We start from the raw sequence: 23258 nt of genomic DNA on the forward strand, positions 1-23258 counted from the left end.
AATCCCTTTAACACCTAATTATTGTTTGCTATATGATGATTTATATGTAGAGTTGAACCAAATGCCCAAGCAGGTAACCTTCCGCCAAGCAACATAGCTCTACAAGAACCGTATAACTGAGTGGAAGCGCATGGATATCTCATCAATAAAGTGCGGAGCCAGGTGTGTGTTTTTAGGATCCCTGCTGTGTGTAGCGTCGGACTGATGTGTGGGAGCGCGCAGGGACAAAACATGTCGCTGAAACGCACGAGAAATGCGGGGAATGCGCAAATGAGCCGAGAGATGAGACACAGCAGGCTGGCTCTCTTCATACAGCAGTTTGACAAAGAAGGTTTGGTCGATTCAAGCCCCCCCCCCCCCCACACACACATTTCTGCAAAACATTTATTTAAAAAAAATGCTTCACTTTTTAATTTCTTCCCTTCCAGCGCAAGAGCGCATGAACGAGCTGGAGGGTAAAATGGAGAACATGCTGGCCACGGTGGACAAGGTGTTTAAGGTGGAGCTGATGAAGATGCCTCTGTCTCTTCAGAGCACGCTCATAGGGGATTTAATTAGTGGTGAGGCTTTTAATTTAAGTTATTTAATTTAATTTACCGACTAGTCACTTTTCTGTCTCACTCACATGTCAAACTGTGTTGTGTTAGAAGAGGAACTCTCAGCAAGTGATGTGTCCATTGCCATGAAGGTGAGTTGAATGACGGGTTTGTGGCGCATTTAGTTTGTTTGTTTGTTTTTAAATGAGTTCTTTAAAACTGCCATAATTGGCTTGTTTTGCAGAAAGAGTCCCTCATAATGCACCAGCCCCTCAAGAGGGCGTCCAGTAAAAGAGGTCAATTAAAAGTGTTCTTATATATAAAAAAAAAAAAGTTTGAAAATTCTGTACCAAATCTCATTGTCCCAAATTAAATCACCGCCTGTTTTTTTTGTAGGAAAGTCCACTGATTCTCCACCCGTTCAGTCCACCCCTGCACACAAGTCTTCATCCAAGGCCACTAAGGTGAATGAGGGAGTCTTGGATTATTGCACACTTATTTGGGGGTTTCACTGCATCTCTTCCCCTCTGTTCTTAGGGAGGAACCGGGACAAAAAGAACCAGAACACTAGCTGGTAGTAACAGCACTGGGAACCTCAGGTATGAGATTCGGAATAAATTGTTTTAAATGTCTTGTGTGTCGTGCTGTGCTTCAGACAGACCTTTAGATAAAGCTGTGGTTTCTACAGGGGGTCCTCAGTCACCACCAAAAGAACTCAGAACCGCTTGACCAAGACCAGTGACCAGACTATACAGACCAAACCTAAACTGAGGTGTGTTGGTTCCTTCAGTGGATGAAAATGTGGTTTGATGTTTTCGTTTTTTAAAAAAAAAAAAAAAAAAAAAAAAAAGCTTCAATGATCAGGGAATCTTGTGCCGCCCCAGGTCGGTTGTCTCTGCGGGGGACCTGCACTGTTCACTGGCCGGCTCTGCTGCACACATCACTGTGACCACTGCACGGGGACAGGTACAGTACTTCAGATTTAAAAAAAATAATAATAATTTTTTTTGAAACTACTGCATGTCTTATGTGTGCTTGTTCCTCACAGTCTGTCAGTTTTTCTGAAGAGACCAAGGATGCAATAAACTTGGACTTGCTGGATGACGTGGCGTGGTGCCAGATTCAGAAGCTCACGGTAATCGGTGCTCTGTTTGTTTGTTTTTAATGGGATTCAGGAGACAAGGTTTATGAAATGTACACTTAAAGCTTTCAAACGTACGTCTGTGCACACTGGTAATCTTTCAGAGCCTGATGGAGTATCTGTCCAGACAAAGTCGCTGCCAGAGATGAGCTCAGTGACCAGGATGTCTGTCCACATGTTCTACATTTTAAAAATGTTTGCTGGTTAATGATTTATTGATTGGGTAATGGTTGCCTAAATATTTATCTGATGCACAGTTCAATGTTTCGTTTCGTTTGTTTTTTAAAAATAATAAAGCTTCTTTGTGTCGTCCTACATGACCCTTTTTAACTAATTTGTACGTAATTTTTTTTTTAATGATTCCTAAATAGCGTGTGAATCTTAAAGGGTGACTTCAGATTTGTAACCCTTAAGGTTCTATTTTGGAGAGTAAATGTATGATCTATGACCCTTCAATCTCCTTTTCCCTTAACTGAAATATCTCTCTGCTTCTAGCTAAAACCTCCAGATACCATCATCTTGTGTGTGTGTGTGTGTGTGTGTGTTTCTTCTTCTAGAAGCACAGGGATATTTTATTGTCCCCATTTGTAAAGCTGTAACCAGCACTTACAAATCTCACAGAATTCAAGCAAAAGTAGCTTTTCATGTGGAAAACAAAGACCCGGTGACTACAAATGACTTATTACAGGAAGGTTTATGTAGAAATAAGCTTGGTAGTACATTGTGACAGACTGGTTACTGACAGAAGTGACAAATGAGACAAGTAACAATCACAGCAAATTTATAATTAAAAAAATATAAAATAGCAGTGTGGTCAAAATGAATCTACATCAGAGAATCACATCTTAATGTGTTGGTGGGTTTGCCTACAAAGCTTTACAGGTGTTTCTACAGATGTTAAAGCTCAACACAAAGCTATGGATTACTAATGCTGCTGGGGATGTAGTGACTCCATCTCAACTTCCATAGGCTCCTCTCTGATTGGCTGTATGTAGGCACAGCTGGAGGACGTAGATTCTGTGCTGCTGGCGCCAGAAGCCGTCTGGTGAGTCTGCTCGTGAGACATCCGTGGGTAGAAGGGACCGACCAGCCAGTTGAGGGGCGTATTGTTGACCAGATAATCCATGACGTTGTCGAGGGAATCTTTCATTTTGCCCAGCTGGACCTTACAGCTGGTCAGCACGCTGTCCGGCAGGTCTCCCAGCACTTTGGCCTTGCTGAAGCTGGAGTAGACGTGCGTGGCGGAGCGGGTGAGGGAGAGCGCCTCCTGCTGGACGTGGCTGGGTAGGCCCTGCAGGCTGGAGACGAGGACCAGGCAAGTGGTCTGGAGCTGCTGCGTGAGGGAACGAGCCAGGGCCAGAGTGCGGGACTCTATCACCTGGGAGGAGGGGGGTGGAGAGATGGATGTCAAAAACGCTGCAATCACAAGCAAACCTGAAATCGCTGTGTGTTCTCTCACAGCCAATTAAAGTTGTCCAGCTCTTACCTCTGCCCTTTGACCGTCGTCCTGGTGTGGACTATTGGACTTCCACGACTTGTTTACAGTCTGGTTCGTCCCGTCAATATTCTTCCTGCCATGCTGAATCTAAAAAAAAAAATAAAAAATAAAATAAAAAAAATACTGACTCTCGTCTTAGGATTTTGTCTCACAGTGCTACAGTTTTTAATGATTAAATATGAGGAGACCCACCTTGTCCACAGTGGAGTTGAGCTCAGAAATGAACTCCATGCTGCGCTGCTTTCCATCCTGGATTTTGGCCACAGTCTTTATGTACGCTCGCTTTCTCAGCTTAGTGGAGAGGGAGCCCAGGCGGACATAGTAGTTTGGCTCCTTATTAAAGCCTTTGACAGTTTTTGCCTCCAGCTCTGTCACAAGGGAGCAAATAATGAAATGTTCAATTAAAATGAGGGCAGTTTAGCGGGGGGGGGGGGGGGGGGGGGGGGGGGGGGGGGGGGGGGGGGGGGGGGGAATACAATGAAATCAATATTTGACGGGGAAAGCAGAAGTGATTATTTCTGTCAACTCACTGTGGAGACCCCAGTTTCAACACTCGGGTTGTAGCTAGAGGCTGTAACGCCGTTAAGAATGTACTTATGTTAAGAATGCCATCATTTCAGATGGACACAGTGCGCGGGATTGTTTGTCTGTGAGCAGCTGCCCCACTTCTCTCGAGACAACGGTCCCTTTTAACGACGGAGAAAAACACACCACTAACTTGTGCAAACTTGAGATTCTCAGAAATGCAGTCTGATAAAATCCTGTTTTCCTGGAAACTGTCATTAGGAAACTCCAGCTGCCTCCTAATGACCTAATCTTGCCATTTGCTTTCCGCAAATTCAAATTTTACTTGTTTATAAAATACAACTTTATATAATTATTCATAATATTGCTACATATTTTCCCATTAAATTCCGATTTCTGTCCCTCGTTCCATCTGAAGTAATGAAAAACATTCCGACAGCCAGGCCACTAATAACACAAATTAGGAAATGGGGTCATGAGTGGATTTTAAGAGGGTTATATTAGCCAAACTAGGCTCGAGCGGGTTTAACCGGTGCTGCTGTTGGCCCACTCACCCTGCTCGTCCTCTGTCTGAGGCAGGTACTGCTCCACCAGGCTCTCGGACGTAGTGAGCGCCGTGTCCATTCCACTGCTGACCAGCCGGCCCACTCTGCTCTCCAGCACTGTGCTCACACCCCCGCTGACAACAGCCTTGGTCTTCTCCACGCCGTCTTGCACGGCGCCCCGAGTCTTCTCCAGACTCCAGGTCAGAGTTTCTGAGACTGTGCCCGTCACCACGCCCTTTGCTGTGTTTACCGCATCCTTGGCATTAGACACAACCTGTGCAGGGACCGAGACATGGACACAAGCTCAGAATGACTTCAACAAAGGATGAGTGAGGTAAGCGAGGAGATGGTGGTTGTGAAAGACAGGACGCAGCTCGGCCCTTGAGAGATGAGCCAACATCAAATGTGAGATAAGACATTTTGACATTTGGCTTGCTGCCAGTCCAGTGGCAATCCAGTACGTACCTGCTCAGAGGGCTGGTGAAGAATTGGCAAGGATTTCTCAATCTTGTCCAAACCTTTACAGGCCAGGTTGTTGGCAACAGCAACTGTGGACAAATAAAACAGTGAAGCAAATAATAACCTTGAGAATGAGAACAACTGGAATAAATTTTCTTTCAGGTCAAAGACTAATACATTTTTTCCCTGCATTACTGAACATGTGATTCATTTTATGGCACTTATGAGTAAACTGGGTGAAGGATCAACGTGATTCAGAGCCTGAACTTCCTGTTTTGAGCTCTGCCTGTGTGACAGCTGGTCAGCACATAATGGTCCTCGACGTTTCTGCTCACTGGGTTTGTTTTGACCCTGAAGGAACTCACTCTGAGGTTCCAGCTTGCCCATGATGGGTGAAGCCGTGGTGAGGGCCACGGAGGTGATGGTGCGAACCCCTTGCTCGGCGGCCTCACACATGGTCTTGATGTAAGGGTGGTTGTCCTTGGTGGTGGAGTACATGCTGAACACCAGGTCGTAGGTGGAGCTCACCAGTGGGAGGCTAGTCACCCTCTCCACCACGTTCTGCGGGGATGTGCACAGAAAAGAGTACGGTTACAAAGGTGCCTTTTCTTTTCCTCCTATTTGAACATTAAATGGTTTGGCATTAAAACGTATCTAAAACTGGCATTCGTTTTAAAATAGTGCACTTTTATATTAAAAAAAGCAATAAAGTAGAGAAAGTCTGCCTGTTATGCTATGGTTCAGTATTGAAGTTTTCTTTTAATATTTTACTAAAAGGTAAAGACAAATTGTTTCACTTTTATTTAAAAAAAAGTAGGTTTGTAGTCAATAATAAACTGGTTATAAACTCACCTGGTTAGAGAGAACTGCAGCTGCTGCCATGTCTGCTGAAAGAAAACCTGCAGAGGAAATAAAAGTTTAACCTTTGAAAAAAAAACAAAACAAGAAAACTCACAAATGGCTTGGGAGCAAATAGAGGACTATTAAGCTACTTCCGTGTTATACTGGTTTAATCGGAATTGATGTTACTCTTTCGCTCTTTGAGGAATAAAGCAAAGACTCACCGAGTGCTCTGACCGTAAACTACACAGTAGGAAGCTGATCGATAACTACGCGAGAAGCGACGCCAGCTCTATTTATACAGGACAATTATCGCGAGACCACGTGACAGGGCCGCTCTGACGTACTGTCGCTGGCGTTTGTAGGGCAAAGGTAAAAAGGGAAAACGAAGTCGGGGAAATTCCTCTGAAGTCAGCGGTCACATGGACTAACAGTGACACAGCAGTCTGATTTCATAGTGTTTCATAACCGGTGGCGTGTTTTCTGCTCCCTTGAATATATATGTTTTTCATTATTTAAGGCTGCTCATAATAATGCTGCAGTTTCACTTTTGTTCACACTGTTCTAGAGAGTTGCATGACCTGATAAAGAGCAGACAAGGTGAGCAAAAACTGAACATTATCAATAACCGTGTTTGTTTTAGATTGCTGGATTTTATGGGGGGAGCCTGAATGAGTCAGTAGACGGGCCCCCAGACATTAAGACGCCCCGGGACCTGGCTTTTAAAGTCCGGGATCCATGCAGAGTGACAATACAGGAATGAGGCAAAGCAATGTTCCGTGTTGGGATGCAGGGGTTAACTAATTGTATGAGGTCAGTAGTAAGTGAGAGTGATTGCCTGTGTCTACCAGAGGGGAGGAGCTGGAAGGAGCTGTGTCCAGAGTGAGGAGGGGTCTGTTGTCATGTCATTTGTCTGTTTTGTGGCTCTTGAGGTGCAAAAGTTTTTTTGTTTTTTTTTTCCTGTGCACCTCTGCACCTATTAAGCACTGTGGCCCACCTGTGACTTTCTTATCAGGGTGATGCAAACATACAGGCCAAAGGTTCAAAAAGGAGCTACATTATCCACCAAAGCATTAAAAAAAGGAATTTAACGACACGTTATTTATTTTCTGCATGTTCCAGTGGAGAAAAAGGGCAACACGACATTGATGGTTTTGGAAGTGTAAGTGTACTTCAGTTCTTCAGTTCTCTTGTCCTTTCGTCGTATCCCGTGAGTTCAGGGCATGTTGATTTGGCACAGTTTTTACGCCGGATGCCCTTCCTGACGTGACCCTCCCCAATTTCTACCGGGCTTGGACCGGCACTGCACAGCGGGGGATGGGAATTTATGGGGATAGGTATTTTCCTTTAATAAAACAGCCAGTGTTAAGCCAGTCAATAACCATTAAGAAGTTGATCTGCTGTTGTATGTTTCATACGTTTGTTCATTCATCTTTTTATCACCTTCACTGTCAAACCTCTCCAGTGTAGCAGCCTAGTTCCCTCTCGTGCTATTAATGAGAAATATTGTGTGATTTAATACATTAATGTAGAAATTGTGACCAGGGTAACACCTCCCCTAATACTGCCCTGATTCCTTAATTAATGGCCTGAGTGGTCCCATACTCACAGAGGAGCAGGTCCGTGTTTGCCAGCGCCTCGTCAGAGCCAGATGCACGGCCCTGTTTCTAATTTGGGAGCTCCTCACTATTTTCTCTCCGTGTCAGTGCTCATTTGTGTGAGGATTTCTCTTTTGAATTTGTTATTGAGGATGCGAACTAAGTGTTAAAGCAGGTTCGGTGGGTGCCACACATTTGGAGGCCATATGAGGAAACGTGGGCTTAGTTCAGATCCTTCACTTGGCTAACGCACCGGGGATCTGGAGTCTGTAGATAAACTGCTTGGGGCCAATTAATCAGCCCTTGAGTTTCCCAAATAGAGCCCATATGAAAATATTGGCTTAATAAATCACAGCCTCACAGATTCTTTTTATTTTAAAGATAAAAGTTTGCTTTTCTAACTAAATACACCTGATTGACAACCCATTGCCACATACCCTGTGTCGGCCTACCTGTGCACTCACATTCCACGTTGTAGTGGACATTGAACTGATCATATTTTACTGTCCACGTCATAGAGCTTTAATTGCCTTGATCACCTCTCGTCTGATGTACAATCAAAGTGCAGCCAGTGTGACTCATTAGGATGATACAATGAAATCATTTGTGTCTCTATTTGTTTCCCTTTTCGAGGTCTACAGCCTGACGTACAGTTTTCATGTGATAGTGACACGGCTAAAGTGAACAGGCTTGACGAACATCTTTGAAACAGAAATATCGTGAGTAAATTATTGTAAAAATCACCTTTCTGTAAAGACATGCTAAATGCATATACTGTATATCCTATTAGAATATCACTGTCAAAGTCTTCAGGTGGGCTGTTTGGGGTTATTTAATGTTTACTGCAAGAGCAAGATGTTAAAGCCTAATGAGAACGTTTCAAATAGACCCAGGTGAATCTAAATCGCCTGTAGGTGTGAATGGCTGCCTGTGTATGTCTCTCTGTTTTGGCCCTGAGACAGACTCGACTGGATAAACATGGATGATTAGTTGTAAGTTCATATGTGGTCGATGAGGAACTAACGAGCAGCGGGCGGCCTGTACCACGTTCAAAACTTCATCTAATCTTCAACGCTTATCTTATTGTATACTTTCTGAAGAACACAGCTAAATGAAACTGCTACAGTTTATTAATATCCATGCACACGCCTGTGCAGAGCTCTAATTACCCACTTTGTGGAAATACCCTCAGACACAGTCAGGGTCATTTTGGTTCAGTGTCCTAACTTGACTTGTTTCACCACTTTAAAAATCTTGCTCAGTTTCAGATCAAGAGCAAAGTTCAACATCCCCTGGCGACAAGCATTTCAGTCAAACATGGTTGATGGTTTCACAATGGAAGCACTAGATGTTGTTCTTACAGACCATTTGGTACATGCTGAGCGCCAAATGGCCGCGATATAACTCGAATCTGTCATTCAAGAACCTGGTTTCACAAATGTAACTGGCCTCAAGCACCAATAAAGTGATTCTTATGAATAATTGAGACAAATTAAATACGCAGAATAACACTGAATATGTTATGACAGTATCACTGTTACTTAATGGTGAAACCAGTCATCATGCAGCTTTTGTCCGTTAGGTGGCACCAAAGTAAAGTTCTTCACCAACATGAGCCTCAACCTGTGCCTTCACCAACAGATCAGGTGATGAACTGGAGCCACTCTAGTTGTTTTTGTTGCAGGATTATTTCCACTGTTGGCAGATCACCAGCAGTGTATGTCGTGTTGTGCACAATCATGTGCAGAATATGACGAAACTGATTTAAATTCAGTAAGAATGACCATGCCTAATTAAACCCCTGAAAGGAGAAAGGGATTTTATATAAAAGGGAATTTGTGTACGATGAGACGAGAGGGGGCTGTAAATCTATCCTGGAAAGACAAATTTAACAGACAGCTCTGAACGGGACAGAGGCCATAAGGATCTGAGCCACAGCCGAGATAAAAAGAAAGAGCAGCCATAGAAGCTCTGCCCTCCTTCCTCCCGCGGGGTCAGCCGGTGTGCAGGTGACAGCGGGTCTGTAAGGGTCTGGCAAGACAGAAGAGGGGATCCTCACACGGCGTCCCTCTATTGTGCCACATCAGACAGGTGTGGGTTTGTGGGCAGTGGGCCAAGGCTCCCGGGCTGGGTAACGGATACCTGTGGGCTACTGGGAAAGTGTCACACCTCCGGATCACACACAGTCAGAGGGCTCTGCGTGAATAAAGAGAGGTGGGGGTGGGGGGGGGGGGGGGGGGTCTGGCTGTCCTGTCATGCTCTTTAGGTGGAGAGGGACTGGGGCAGAGAAAGAAAGCGACATGTCTTTGGTGGAGTGGTATGCTTTGGTGAACCCTACACTGCTGCCTTAAATGCACGTGCTGTCAGACCTGTGACATGCTACTGGGGGTCCACTTAACACAGTGTGATCGTGAAGAACCGAACCGAACCGAAGGCATAAAAACCTGCCATATACAAGCTCCTAAATGTGAACTCGAAAATTAGAGAATGCGATATCAAGCATTTTTCAGCCTGGGCCATGTGACCAATGCAGCTCAAAAACCTTTGCAATCAACTTCAGCTTTATGACTTTTTATAATTTCTTATTTACCTACAGTTGCAACAACAACAACACTGCAACTTTAGATCATAACAAGTCCAAACGGTGCACAAATGTCCCATGAGTATATTTAGAGGACTCGAAGGAGCTCACACTTGATACGTGTTGCGTTTGCCGGAGTCTGCACTTTCCAATCTCTACAATGGAGGTGTGCAAAGTTAACATGGACCCTAGTCAAAAGAGTGCGGTGCTGACGATAACACTCAGTCAGCAGCACTCTCCCCTCCCGCGGATGGCTTTTATCTTTAGGGGCACACAGACGTTTATGTGCAAAAATGTTTAGTTTTGATGTGTGTTTAATTTAAATGACAAGGCAAGAAATCCAACATAAAAGGCTGAAGGTAAATCTGGTCTAAATCTCAACATTTGTCTGTGTTTTGTAAATCTTAAGTCGTGTCACTGAGCCCTTTGCAGATATTCATGACTGCAGCTGTTTGCTGAAAGCCACTATTATCCTCCACTTAAAACGTACCCTTCATTTGCTCTGTTTAGGATTTACCAGTTTTTTATTACATTGGCACCAGCAAAGTACTTAGTAATATAATACAGTGTAATTATTGTACATATAGTAGAAACAACAGGACATAAAGTGAACATTTCTGCCATCATCACGAAAGGTCTGGCTGTCATTTTGATCAAGTGGTGAACTAACTGTTGGCCGTATCCTTGTTGTCATAGTCAATTTACGCCGGGATTTCAACATCTGGACCCAAAATAGCTACAAAAAGTTTTACGGCCCTGCTGCTAAATTTGGCACTGTTATCCTTCCCAGCTTCAACCCAACTTTGGAGCCGGAGAGGTCGTGCATGCAGAGATAAATTACGTCTTAACAAGATGATGACTGCCCCTCTTGAAATAACTATTACTTCAGCCTCTAATAAATACGGGATCCACACAGACACTTTGTGTTTGTAAGTGCAGATTTAGAGCAACAATGCAGACGGGGGTCTTGTTAAGGAGGGCTCTGTGCACCTGTCGGATGTAATCCACAAATAATGACTGCGGCTCATTAGCCAAGATGCTGAAGGATCAAGTTAATGTTTCCCAGTGGGAGGATCAAGTCAGACAGCGAGTCAACAACTGTACAGGGTTAAAAATTGTCACTAAAAAAGGTCAGAATGTGTCCTGTGTGCACCTTGATGAGGATGATGATGATGATGATTGTCTCTGGAAGAGCAGATACTCTCACGGCGTGTTGTTGGAGAGGTGTCGTTCCGGCTGCTGACCTGTGAGGCATGGATATAATTGTCAGGAGGTGGGATGATGACCCAGGACGGATTCCCCCCTCGTGACCCTGCTGTGTTTCGACAATATCCCATCCCACTGAGCCTGTGCTGGGATTAGCAGGCCGGCTGTTTGCGCTGGCAAAGGGGCAGCAATTCACAGCTATATTTTCTGGTTGTTGTTGCTAACGATCAAACCGAGGCCTGCTAATTATAATATGACTGCGAGTGATCTAAAACTCTGCTGTCCGATCCAGTGTTTACAGAAAACAGCTGCTTTATAGGCTCTTAGAAGGAATTAGAATAACATTTTTTTCATGTCCCAGTGTGTGAGTGTGTCTCTGTCTGCGTGCAAGTGAGAATGTATGCGTGGGTTGGCTATTTGGGCACCTACACAGACAATCTCTTTGTTTTGGAAGTTTTTGCTTAAGTCTTAGGGGGCGGACAGGAGCCAAGAACAACGTGGGAAACGAGCCTTTGCTTCACTTCTGCTTTCTCTCTGAGCCTTTCCTTTGCCGTCTCCCTGTCAGACAGACATTCAGCTGGCCTCCCAAACAGTACCTGAGACGTGCAGAAGCTTGGGGAAACCAGAGCAACGAGGCTTGGACGCGAGAGAAGCAGTAATGAGAACCGAGTGGCAGCTGACAGCCGGGCCAAGCTGTCTGTCATTACCCTCTGTTTCTCCGTCTTTGTCCTTCACTCACACACATATGTCATCAGGAGAAGACGTGCACCCGACCCAGGTGGTCCCTATGGGCAGCTCGTGGTCGGCAGCGCAACACAAGATGCACTGGCAGCGAGGCCTGGGGGCTGTGATGCATGAGTGTTGCATAAATGTTGCTCAGCTTGAGCAAATGATCACCATCTGCCTTCAGCAATTATTTTTTTCTTCTGCCAGGAAATAAAGGAGATGAGTAATGTGAATTGCGATGTACTTACACAATATCAGGGCACCCGAATATAAAGCCTTATACCTGATGTACTGAGCCGAGTGAAGGAAGATACCAATGCTCTTACATATTTATTCAATAATTCATACAATCCATTTAGATAATGCAAGATATTAAAATGAAATGATTAAGTCATCCATGTATAATTTTGTGAGCTACAGCTAGATACGGAAATGTCTGCTGTTAGCCTCACAGTGTGGCTCTATTCATTTCTTTCTTACTGACTTTCCTCTGGGTGTAATCTTGTGCTTATTTGAAATCTTTCTGATTCTGCTTGTAATGCCACATAAATAACTGAGATTAAATCCAGGCAGGGTGTGGGTAAAAACGAGAAACAAAACAGCTCAACTTCAGTGGGACTGCTGTCGGCAGATGTACGAATGTCATTTGCTGTAGTTCGGCTGTTTTTGTGTATTATTTGCAGTTACGCGTTTAAATGCAAAATGTAAATGAATTTCCTGTCACCTCACATCAAGACTGCATGGGTTCGGATCTTCCAGGCTACTGTGTCTGGCATGGTCCAAAGACATACAGGTACACTCGATGCTGTAAATGTGATTGTCAGTGGTTGTCCGTCTCCGTCCCTGCCTAAGAAGATAAATTGTAAAAATAATGTATGGGTGCATAATTTACCTCGATATAGATGGCACATATAACACCCACACAGAGATATGTCTAATCCCTCTGGACAAAAGTAAAAAGAAGTAACATTTTTTACAGTAATCCAGATGTGTTTTCACCTTGTACCTATCCACTATATAAACACATAATACCTAATCAATTCCGCTGCTCGGCAGGGCAGAGTAAAACCGGACATTTAAAAAGCAAGAAGACGAGAGGCATGTTACAAACACGCCTTGGCACTTATCTGCCCAATCCTCGCTGATGAAACTGAGCCCGGAGGACGTTTGTTTTCTATGCCCTAAGATTTGCAGTCAGTAACCAGCCTGCAGCACATTTACTGAAACAGTAGACGCACTCCTCTGTGCTTTTCTGCTTCCATCTTTACAGCTGCTTGGTTGCAGCCTGTCAGATTGACTTTGCGATTAGATGACACAAAAATCCTGAATTGATTAAACTTATTGTGTGGAACCTGATGCCACAGTTACTCAAAGCCAAATAGTTTGGGCACACAAATCCACAGTGCTGGATTTTTGATCACAAATTTTTATGTATCCCTGTATATAGTTATAGCCATAGGCTCATATTTGTGTATAAATACATGCTTGAATAAAGAGAAATAATTATACCAATGGGTTCTCAGGCTGACTGATCATTGGGCTGTGCCCACTGTCTGCATATTCAACTGCTGGTTTGTGGCATGATGCCCCTCAGACAGCCTGCAGGGGATATGATATGTCTGAAATGGATCTTCACCCACAGACAGACAGACAGACAGACAGGCAGGTTGCTGTACCCTTAGCAAGGCTGGCATTCCCAGGACAGTGTGACCCAAGTGCTTTCCTTTCCTTCTGGAGTCTTAAGCATGAGCAGACACACGTACACACTCACACACACACACACACACACACACACACGGACATGTGCCAAATTCCACAAAGCAGAAAAGGCAATCAGGGACAGATGAGGAAGGCAACCAAGTGGTGGTACACTGCATGCTGAGGAACTGGCAGCTACAACAAGGTGCCACAACAACACTCTTTGATGTTAAAAGAACAATTTGACATTTTGGGACGTTATGTTTATTTACTTTGTACAACTCTCGGTTTTGGCAGAACACTGTGAATTCGCATTCAGGGAATTTTTTAGAATCGGCTCCTTTTTTCAGTTTTATGTTTTCAATCTAATTGAACTTTTTAGTACATTTTACTAGTTTCCATTATCTGAACTGATAATAAAATGTTATATAATCTATATTATATAATGTTAAACCTCAAATCATGAGTTAAATGAGTTAGTTAATAACTTCACTCAACTCATTAAATTAGCTTGATATTAATAAACAAATCTACAGTAGCATATTAGAAGAACTCCCAACATCCATTGTTTGATAAATAAAGCTATCATCATCATTATTATTATATAATACATGTTAAACAATTTGTTTTTGTTTAATTTTGTTTTTAATAATTAACAGTCGGTGGGAGCAGCTTCACACTGGTGCTACATGGTGGTTTTTCACTGACTCTGGTATAATGTGGCTCCAACGGGAGCAGGTTCAACGTGTAAAATGCAGAAGTATGGTTTTGCTTCTCCGTGTAAAGACTGCTTAAGTTCACGGAACTGCCAAAAAAAAAAAGTTCAATAAATAAACGGGCTAAATCAAACACGGCTGATGTTTACAGAACACGAAGCTGACGTAGATTTTTAGCTTCAAACAAGCAGCTAACTTGTTAAATAAACTCACAAACCTAAATCAACCAAAGTGAGACATCAGTTTACACATCGTGCAACATTTGATCAGCATAGTATTTAGTATGAATTGCACCTTTAACTTGATGTAAAGTTTAGGTTCCAAGTCGAAGCAGCAAGTTTACAGCATAGTATCAGCCTCTTTAAAAAAAACACCAAAAAAAACTCTTGGCAAGAAGAAATACTTAAAGCAGATTTCCCGAAATGGAGAATTATCTGTTTAATCGTAAAATTCAGGTCTGGGGATGTTTTGCTTTTGGAGAGTAGAGGAAACAGACTTTCAAAGTCTGTTTCAGTAGCTGCGTCTTCAGAGGAAAAACAAGCAGGATGGGATCCCGTGAAGGGCATTTTCTCTTGCTGGTATTTGGCAAATTCCTGCCTTCTCTTTGAACACATGCGACAAGCGGCACTTTGACTCTCGGGCCAAATATCCCTGATCAAACAGCTATGTTTGGTGTCAGCTAAAACGGAGACAACTAGGTTACTCATGCGGCTCCGAGTGTCTTTGGCTGGGAAACCAACACGTGCGCCGCACATACTGTGGCCCTGTTTAGTTCTTCTGTGTGTTTGTGTGCGCGTGCATCCAAACTGCAGAGTAAGAACGTGGTGGGCGCGTCCCTGAGAATCCAGCCCATCGTCGCATTCAAACAAAAGACCTCAGCTAAAAGACGGTCATTAGCTGCTACCTCAACCTCTTATTTGTCACACTCCTCGTGAGATCGGTTGCGCAAGCACCTGACAGGTGCTACTTAAACCTGATTAGTCCCTGAAAAGACGTCCGTGGCCCCGGGGCGGCGATTTGGAGCGACTGAACCCATTGAACGTGTCCATCAATAAAAGCAACGGCGCGTGTCACTTCTATTTGTGCAGCACGCGCGCACAGCCCCCGTGAGGCGTCTGCGTGTGCGGCGGCCAAAGTTCATTAAGAGTCTCCTTCGCTTTGGATTTCACAAGGGGCTGGTAATGACTAAAATGACGGGAACGATCTCAACACCCCGGGCAGTGTTGAGGCAGAGATATTACATTTACATTCCTGTGTTCGGCGTATTAATGGAGATTTAAGCTGAGTTCAGGGCTTCGTGTCAGGCAGCAATTCAGGTAGCTCATACCAAACATACCTGCCCCATTGTGTGGCTCGCTGAGAGCATCTCCCCCTTTGAGTTCGGCTGAGGATAGATGACATTTTCTAAGAATGTAGTTATTACAGTGGCGCTGCGCGGCTTCAAATGCGACGTGCAAGCGCTAATGCCCCACCACAGTGGGCTAAGGCTTCAAAGGACAACGTCCCTCTGCTGAGCGAAGGCCTGCGATCAAAAGGAATCAATTATCATGCAGCGACACTCGAACAGGGTGTGATTCGTTTTGAGAATCTAATGACCGTGAAATAAGTTTTTTTTTTTTGCAAATGCAGTTTATTTACTGTACTTGGAAATTAAAAACAACACCCGCATTTGACCCTAATTCGGAGCTAATTTTAGGATCTGAGGGAGTCACTCACATATCCAAAGATACAGTGCAGACCTTCATGAAGTTGCACGAAAGGTATGAGCATCCCAAAAGGAGTGGGAACTGAAGGACTGTTGTTTTCATTGGAGCCGGAAAGGAAGGACATGGGTCTCATCAAGGTAAATCGGAAACAACAGCGGATTTCAATCATAGGTGCCAGCGACGGCCAAAGTGCTACGAGCGTTTCATTCCACTCACACCGTCTCAATTCATAAGCAGTCAGAGCTTAACGCAGATAAACTCTTCCCGGCCTTAAATGGCACATGGCTGCCAGCGCGGGCCACCTAACTTGAAAGGCTAATAGATTTCATACTGACTAAATTCACAATGAAGTTAGTACGAAGAAGAAAATAAAGACGAGAACTGGAAGCTTCATGTCCTGTTGTACCTTCAGGCGTGCAGCCTGTGAGGTGCTGTAAGGGAGCACGTTTTGGTCCAGGCCAGAACTTAGTATCTTCTTTGTTCCCCTAACAAAAAGCCAATGAGGAGGGTTTTTTTTCCCCCCTCAGGATTTGGATTATTACATAAAATAAGCTCCGGGACAAACAGATATTAAGTTTATGATATTTACACGCTCAATCCTCACAGATGACCACAGTTTTATGATTTATCAAGTGCAAATCTGATGTTAGGCCATAAGAAAACTACTGCACCACTTGTAGTTTGATTTATCGCTTTATAACTGTTCTGCAAAAGCCTTTCTTCTTACAGTGACCTGATATTGGCTCATCACAGTGGCCATGCTGACCCTGGTGCTCCATCACATTAGTAAGCCCACCAGTGTGGACGTACTGAGCGATGGGTGTATATCTGAAAACTGTTCCGTCAAAGTTTCACATTTCAGACGTTTGTTGGAATAGGATCGATGTGATTGTGTGTCCTGACACCTCGAGTCCCAGCGAGGTTTCTAAAAGTCTGCTGTAGCTGAAATCGCACCGACAAACAATGAAACAAAAGCGCCCACTGTTTTATGCTTAAAGCCCCCACAAAAGGTGAGCTCCAATACTTTAACAGGTCTTTGAACACCAGAAACAAGTAGCTGCAGAATGCACAGAGGTCTGGAGCCTCTATTGGCCAGAGTTAAGCCAGACTGGGTCCAAATGAAAGCAAACTGTAAAACCATAGAAAGCACAACCATCATGCTGCGGGTCCTACAGGTGAACATCCTCCGTCTAAACGCACGCTAATAATGAAGCTCATTTAAGTGAAACGCAACGCTCCCACACCCACCAGCACGCTCAACTCTGCAGACCCTCAGCGCCGAACGCGTGTGTTTCTTTAAGAATGTAAGGTGGGAGAGCCCCCTTTTCCTGACGCACGCCTGCTGTGCAAACATAAATTTAGTAGCAACGTGTTTGCTGGGGGAACAAGTGTCATGTCGTCTCCAGCAATTCCCGGCTGACCTCTACCTTTCTCCCTCTGTCTCTCTCTGTCTCTCTCTCAGTGTGCGTGTTAGAACTGGAGCTCGGAGCGCATTGCGCGGATAGAACAGCGGAACTTTTTTTTATTTTTTATTTTTTGCCTGAGACAGTGGACACACGGGCAGACCGAGAGCGGGCGATCCACCAACAGTTTGAAATCAACTTTTTGATTCTCAGACGTAGAGATGACACGGGCCTGTCTGTGGGCGTCTGGACTGCTTGTTCTCGCTGTTTACGTGAAGGTAAGCGGCAGCAATTTGCGCCTTGACGCACGGCGAACTCGGTATTCACTTACGTGCATACGATGTCATTTTTTAAACTCGTACTCAGTTTCTCTAGAAAGAACAGATGCCTGCTGCTTTTAATTTGACTTGTCCTATGACCACTGTAGAAAATTGCGATATTTTTCATTATATCCATATGGATTTATTTTACAGAATTGCTCTAATACTATAGATATGACCTAAACATGAGCATGGCACTAAACTCACTGAATCAGAAAGTATGCCTTCAACTAAAGATTTACTTATCTTCTTCTGCACACATTATGCATAAAGCAATGTTTAATGGATGATCTCTGGTCCTAATTATCCCCCAGTGATGCTGGAACAGGTCCAAAGCTGCTGTGCAGTGGATGAGATGAGGAGTGTCCCGTTGTTTGCAAGTTGTGCTGCAGAAAAACCAGGGGTTACTTTGATAATCTGTGGTGCATTTAGACACAGTCGTGCAGCAACTGTACAACAGTCTCCACAGCTGGGAGGCAAACTTGATTCAGCTCTCGCTCTCATTTGTGTAATTTAATAGAGTAATAGAGAAATAAGACTCATCCTCTCTTCACATCCTGTTCTGCACTGAACAGCCTTAAAGAAAAGCAGTGGGCTCACTGTAGAAAGCTTTTACATGTTACCTCCCACAGGCTCCTCGTGCGCATGGCTCATTAATGTGGGCAGAGCTGTGTAAAAACTGACACATGCTGCGTAACAGCCACCGCAAGGGCTGCGTTTTGAGTGGAGCACAAAGCAGTTGTCTGGCCTGTAGACGCAGTTTAGGGCTCAAAAACAGAGGGGGGCGCGATGCCACTGTCAGCATGTGTAAATGACCACGACAGGTGCTAACAACACTTCAAGGTGATTTGGGGTTTAGACGCCCTGGCTGCCACACAGTCCAGCTGAGCATGTCCACACTGTAATCAATAAACGTCAGTGGCGGTGAAGCACTTTTGAGGCTTTGCAACTCTTTCCAGGCCTCTGTCCAGCTTTGGTCTGATTATATTACAGTTTAAATATTGGGAGGAAAATCATGAAGTGGCACATTAATCATCTTTGTGTGGGCACGGGCATAGGTGTAAGACTGCTGAGGGTCCGAAGCGGGGACCTTTGAAGTTCCCACAGAGTGGCTCTTGGAGAAAACAGCAGGGATATGCGCGATAAAAATGTTGCTGTATGTTTTCAGCATGTTTCGGTGCTCACAAGGGTGTGTGTTAATTGTGCTGCACTGACAGATGAAGGTGCATTGTGAGTAATTGTACTTGATGCAGAATGTCTGTGGCGACACACCCTCACGCTGACTTCTTTGTTATAACAAGTGGTGGTGGTTTGGTTATTTAGTGTCTCTGCCACATAGCATGACTCAATAATCACACACCAAGGGATTCTAGCACATGACAAGCTCTTCCATCTGTGCAAGGAGGGACTGTGCAGCGTGAGTGAGCACCGGACAACTATCTGTTTGCACACGCACACACACACACACACACACACACCAGAGTGACCCAGGGCACAACAAGTGCTCCCTCCTGGGCTTTCTGTCATGCACGGGCCTTTTCTTTTCATCCGAGGACTTAGGTCAAACTCTCCGCATTACCATTTAACAAAAGAATGAGCCTCTGTATTTGTGTGTAGCACTGTGGGAAGTTGTGTGATTTGTGTGTGTGGGCCAAATGGCCTGCGGCTCTGACTCTAAACTGAACGGACCAACCCTCCTATGTGTGTGACATAATGACATGGCTCAAGTGGTTCTTGTTGTTCTCACTCCATTCACTTGATTTGTGCAGCAAAGTGGAACTTTACAGAACGTTTTGTTTTCCTGGACGAGGATTTAAAGCTGGCTGTGTGTGCAGGAGGCTTAAAAGACACTCAAGCATCTCTGTGATCACTAAGTCTAGTGCCCTAAATAATGATTTGGCGACTGCCAAGGGCGATAGAGCAAAGTAAATCCCTTTTTCTTGTGTTTTTTTTTTGTTTTTTTGTTTTAATGTTTGTTCTTTTGGCCACTGCTTCGGTAGATTTGTGGCTTTTTTTTTTTATTAGTTAAAGTGAAATATTTCAAAAGTGTTGAGTATTTGTCACATTTGTGTGTAACGTGTGAGCTGACGTGGTTCACAACCTTTTAAATCCAGTTGCTGAAAGGTGAGTGCTTCTGGAGCTTTTCTCCTTTTCTCCAACTGCCAGTGCTGTTTACAGAGGAGAATCCAACATCTATGTGCAACAACTTAAAATATGTCCATTTAAATGTTATATGCAAAACAAACAAAACAGCAAATCAAGTTTTGATCTCCATGCATGTGAGAGGTTGTTAGTAAAATGTGGCTCAGTTGCCTTTCACATGTATGATGCTCTTGTGAAATGTGGTAAAACACATTTTAAAATGTTTAAGACTAAATCTAGTAAAGCTAGTAAAATTAGCTTACAATCTGTTAGCTTAGCTAGCTAATGTTATTAGCTCATTTTATGGTAGATGCTTATTATTGCTGTCATATTAAATGTCATTTATTTAGATGCCAAAGCGGAAAGAAAAATATCAGAAGAAGCATTATGCATGTTACAGTAGCTCACCATCCGTCCATCTATTTATTCCATCTATCAATCCATTCATACATCCATCTATTCATGCTAAATTAGCATCCATCTATTTATTTATCCATCCATCTGTTCATTCATCAATTCATCCCATCTGTTTGTCCGTTCATCCCATCCATCCATCCATCATCCCACACTGCTATGGGATACACTGCTTAGCAATAAAAATAAACATGGAAAACATCCCATTTAATGTGGTTTGACGAAATTAATGCTCAAAATTAAAGTGAGCCCAAAACAAACTGGGTCTAATTCTTTTTTTTTTTCCAACACAGACCCAGGTCAGTCTCTTATTATCATTGGTGCAAATAAAACCCAGCAAGAAAACTGGCTTTGACAATGATATCTCAATTGAAGTTTATAAAAATTACTCTCCTTTTGGGAGATTGCTGGAGAGACATGTTTTAGCTCTTGATGAATACAAGTCAACTGCCAGACTTAATCACAATGTTTGGCTGCCTTGCCCATTGCACTACATGCATTTCTTCTAATTAGCTGGATTATAAATAATGATTGGCAAAATATGCTGCAGATCTTGATGTTTATTCAAGGAAATGGTCCCTCTCCGTGTCCTAATGCACTGAGCAAAGAGAACTGAAGTCCTCAGGATGGGGAAGCTTTGGGGTCTATAATGACAGGATTAAGTGGGGTCACGGAGGGCAAATGCTCCCAAGTGAGCGTCCGTCAGCAACATCTCTTGTTCTCTGAAACATGCTCCTTGGTTTGATCTCTTGATCGCAAAGACCACAAACTCTCAGATTAGCTTTCATGAGCGCCTTTGTTGTGGACACAAATGCAATAGGAAGTGAATTAATTTTGAGAGGCTTTGGTCCCACTTGAGGAGTAAAGGAAAAGGCTTCACAGCACATCTGGCTGGTGATGGATGGATGGAGCAAGTTTTTGGAGAGTGTTAACAAGACAGAGTGTTTTCAGTTATGCTGCAAAGCCTTCATACTCATCTCATTGTTCCCATCTGGCCTTAATCTGTGGAGTGAGACAAAGTGTGTGTGTGTGTGTGTGTCTGTAATGTTACTCATAGTCCAAGGCCAAAATTTACTGGTACTTATGTTTGCACAAATTGCCAAGGTACCCAAGAAGACTTTTCATGCAGCACTTTGAGTGTTCCTGGCACAGTAGCAATGTTTCCCGTGCATCGTACTCAGGTGTGCCGGGCTGTAAGATCTTCCAACCATATAAATCCAGAGTGCAGGCATTCATCCCTATAAAGTCGGGCCAAAAGGAAGTAGCTTCACACCATTCTCAGCGGGCCAATGAAGGAAAGCTTCTATAGAACAGAACAAGAGATGGCAGCTTCTTTTGCATGTTGAGTCCAGAAGGAATATCAGTTTCAATATTTGCAAAAAATAAAAAAATAAAAAATTGACAGTTAAGTGTGGGTCTAGGATTCATTTCCAGTTTGTGTTTTTTCTTTCCTTTTAACTCCTGACACTGCCGTTCAAAAGAGCCACTGTCGAAATAAGAAATCCTTAATCTGAAATTTCACGAAAAACACATTCTCAGAGAAAATATAAAATGGGAAATGCCTAGCAGCTCCAGGGTATGTGCTTATCTTTGGCATCAGAATTTATGAGACCAATTTCCCCTTTTTGACATTCCTACTGATGCTTTCCACATAATCCTAATGAGGAAGTGCATGAATTGAGCATACTCCTGTTGTCTGTAACTCTGAAATCTAATTCTTACTTAAAGGGACAGTTTAAGATTTTGGGGCATATACCTTTTGAAGTTAAATCAAATGGTCTGTAAACAAAGCAAACAGGAAAACAGTAGTGCTGTGTCTAATGGTGACAGAATCCATGGCGGGGGCCGGTCGACTGCGGCTTATTTGTTTAATCTGTACAAAAAAATGCTTCTCTAAGCATCACACACATTTAACATCAGAGCATGATGACCAAACCAGGCCTTTAAAAAAAAAAAAAAAAACTGAAAAGATGTGGAAAAAATAATATGGCTTTTTGCTATTCCCCCTCTAAAATCTGGTGGAACTCGATAGCGTTGTTTGCGTTTCAATCACTTGTTGCTGAGTTCTAGTAACATGCTATGACTGACTGCCCAAAGCCTTCTGTGCCAGTAAATGGCATAACTCACTGGAATCACGTTGCATTGCTGTGCCAGAGTGAATGTCAGGGCTTGGCAGGGGCGGGCATGTTGTTCAGGTTTGAATATCAAAAAGCAAAACGGCTTCTTGTGGTTTTAGGAAATGGAATATGTCTTGTTGTGCCACATACACTGCTAAATGTTCAGATCATATACTTCAGACTGCTGTCATGCATTAATACACAGCTGCCAGCAGATGGCAACATCACAGCAGAGGGACCTTTTTGTGTGTTCTTCAGCAGCCGTGGCCTCTGTGGATCCCACGCCCATCACAGATACTCAACTCTATTGTGATTTTGCAGGTGGCTGCCCTCCGTCCACTCTCTGTTTCCTCTGGATCCCCTTGTGAACGCATTTGTTCCTTCATCATGAGGTTTATTTGTCATTGCAGAGCTTGAAAGCCGAGCCTCTGGCATCCTTTTCCGCTGATGAAACATCTTGGGCTCCATCTGCAGTGAGCCCACGTCCCCTCCCATCAGTGTGATTGAGTGTTGTTGTTTTATCCTGTTGTGAGTTCCTGGACGCCAGCGCGAAGCTCATTTGCAGCAGCAGCAACAGCAGCATCACCGGCAGCAGCAGCACCAGTGGGCTCTGCATGCATCATCTGGCCTGCACATTTTTCCCACACAGCCCATCTCATAAGCAGCAGAAGCTTGCAGTCGAGAGACTCTGCCTTGCCTTGAGCATGCGCGTCTACTTCTGTCTGTTCTATTCTGCCCCAGCCTTGACCTCAGATCTGTCCCGGGGCGAGGCTGCAGCGGGAGTGCCGGGGAGTTATGCTAACGAGAGGGGAGAAGCAGCACTTGGGCCCCTCTCGTGATGCCTAATTAGAGGGGAGGGCAGGTAGGAGGTGTGTATGTGTGTTTGTCTGTGTTTTGAGACAGCACTGGGGAGGATCGTCAAGAGGGAAGAAGAAGCCAGATTGGACTCTGCCGAGAAAAAGGAAGAGAGGCAAGAAACGAGAACAATTGAGGCGAAAGGTCAGGGCTGGTAGGGAGGCACATAGATCGCACATGTAGAGGTAGCAGGTGAAATAGATTAAAAGTGAATAACATCTTTGTCAACGAA

At 43.9% G+C, this 23258-nt stretch overlaps 3 protein-coding genes and 1 long non-coding RNA gene across 10 annotated transcripts in view; 3 read left to right on the top strand and 1 right to left on the bottom strand.

The window, feature by feature from the left end:
* The first annotated feature begins 401 nt into the window (after positions 1-401).
* cdca9 (cell division cycle associated 9) lies at positions 402-2707 on the top strand. The gene is made up of 9 exons (XM_067522750.1): positions 402-560; positions 648-688; positions 781-832; positions 933-1000; positions 1074-1135; positions 1225-1308; positions 1421-1502; positions 1585-1671; positions 1782-2707. The coding sequence occupies exons 1-9, from the start codon at positions 440-442 to the stop codon at positions 1824-1826; spliced, it is 642 nt and encodes a 213-aa protein (XP_067378851.1). The 5' UTR covers positions 402-439; the 3' UTR covers positions 1827-2707.
* plin2 (perilipin 2) lies at positions 2353-5877 on the bottom strand. Its single transcript, XM_067522749.1, has 8 exons — positions 5769-5877; positions 5557-5603; positions 5070-5265; positions 4711-4793; positions 4255-4519; positions 3368-3543; positions 3164-3262; positions 2353-3055 (listed from the first exon to the last, which is right to left on the bottom strand). Exons 2-8 carry the CDS (start codon positions 5584-5586, stop codon positions 2603-2605), a joined length of 1302 nt encoding a protein of 433 aa, XP_067378850.1. The 5' UTR covers positions 5587-5603; positions 5769-5877; the 3' UTR covers positions 2353-2602.
* Positions 5878-5889: 12 nt separating this feature from the next.
* Positions 5890-13161, top strand: LOC137136942 (uncharacterized). Of its 2 annotated transcripts, XR_010915653.1 has the most exons (3): positions 5890-6144; positions 7776-7861; positions 11495-13161. It is a non-coding gene; the product is annotated as an uncharacterized lncRNA (long non-coding RNA). The 2 variants fall into 2 exon arrangements; XR_010915652.1 differs by lacking the exon at positions 5890-6144 and having other exon boundaries at positions 6716-7861.
* A 3933-nt stretch (positions 13162-17094) lies between these two features.
* LOC137137644 (ADAMTS-like protein 1) overlaps positions 17095-23258 on the top strand; it is an 87082-nt gene continuing 80918 nt past the window's right edge. Inside the window, exon 1 of one of the 6 annotated variants that reach the window (XM_067524174.1) lies at positions 17095-17456. In XM_067524174.1, coding sequence (XP_067380275.1) covers positions 17400-17456 — 57 coding nt within the window. In that variant the 5' untranslated portion in view covers positions 17095-17399. The remainder of the gene's footprint in view (positions 17457-23258) is intronic. The other 5 variants (XM_067524173.1, XM_067524172.1, XM_067524170.1 and 2 more) reach the window with 5 other exon arrangements.

The sequence above is a fragment of the Channa argus genome, chromosome 12 (genome assembly GCF_033026475.1).
Source record: "Channa argus isolate prfri chromosome 12, Channa argus male v1.0, whole genome shotgun sequence".
In the NCBI taxonomy this organism is placed as follows: Eukaryota; Metazoa; Chordata; class Actinopteri; order Anabantiformes; family Channidae; genus Channa; species Channa argus.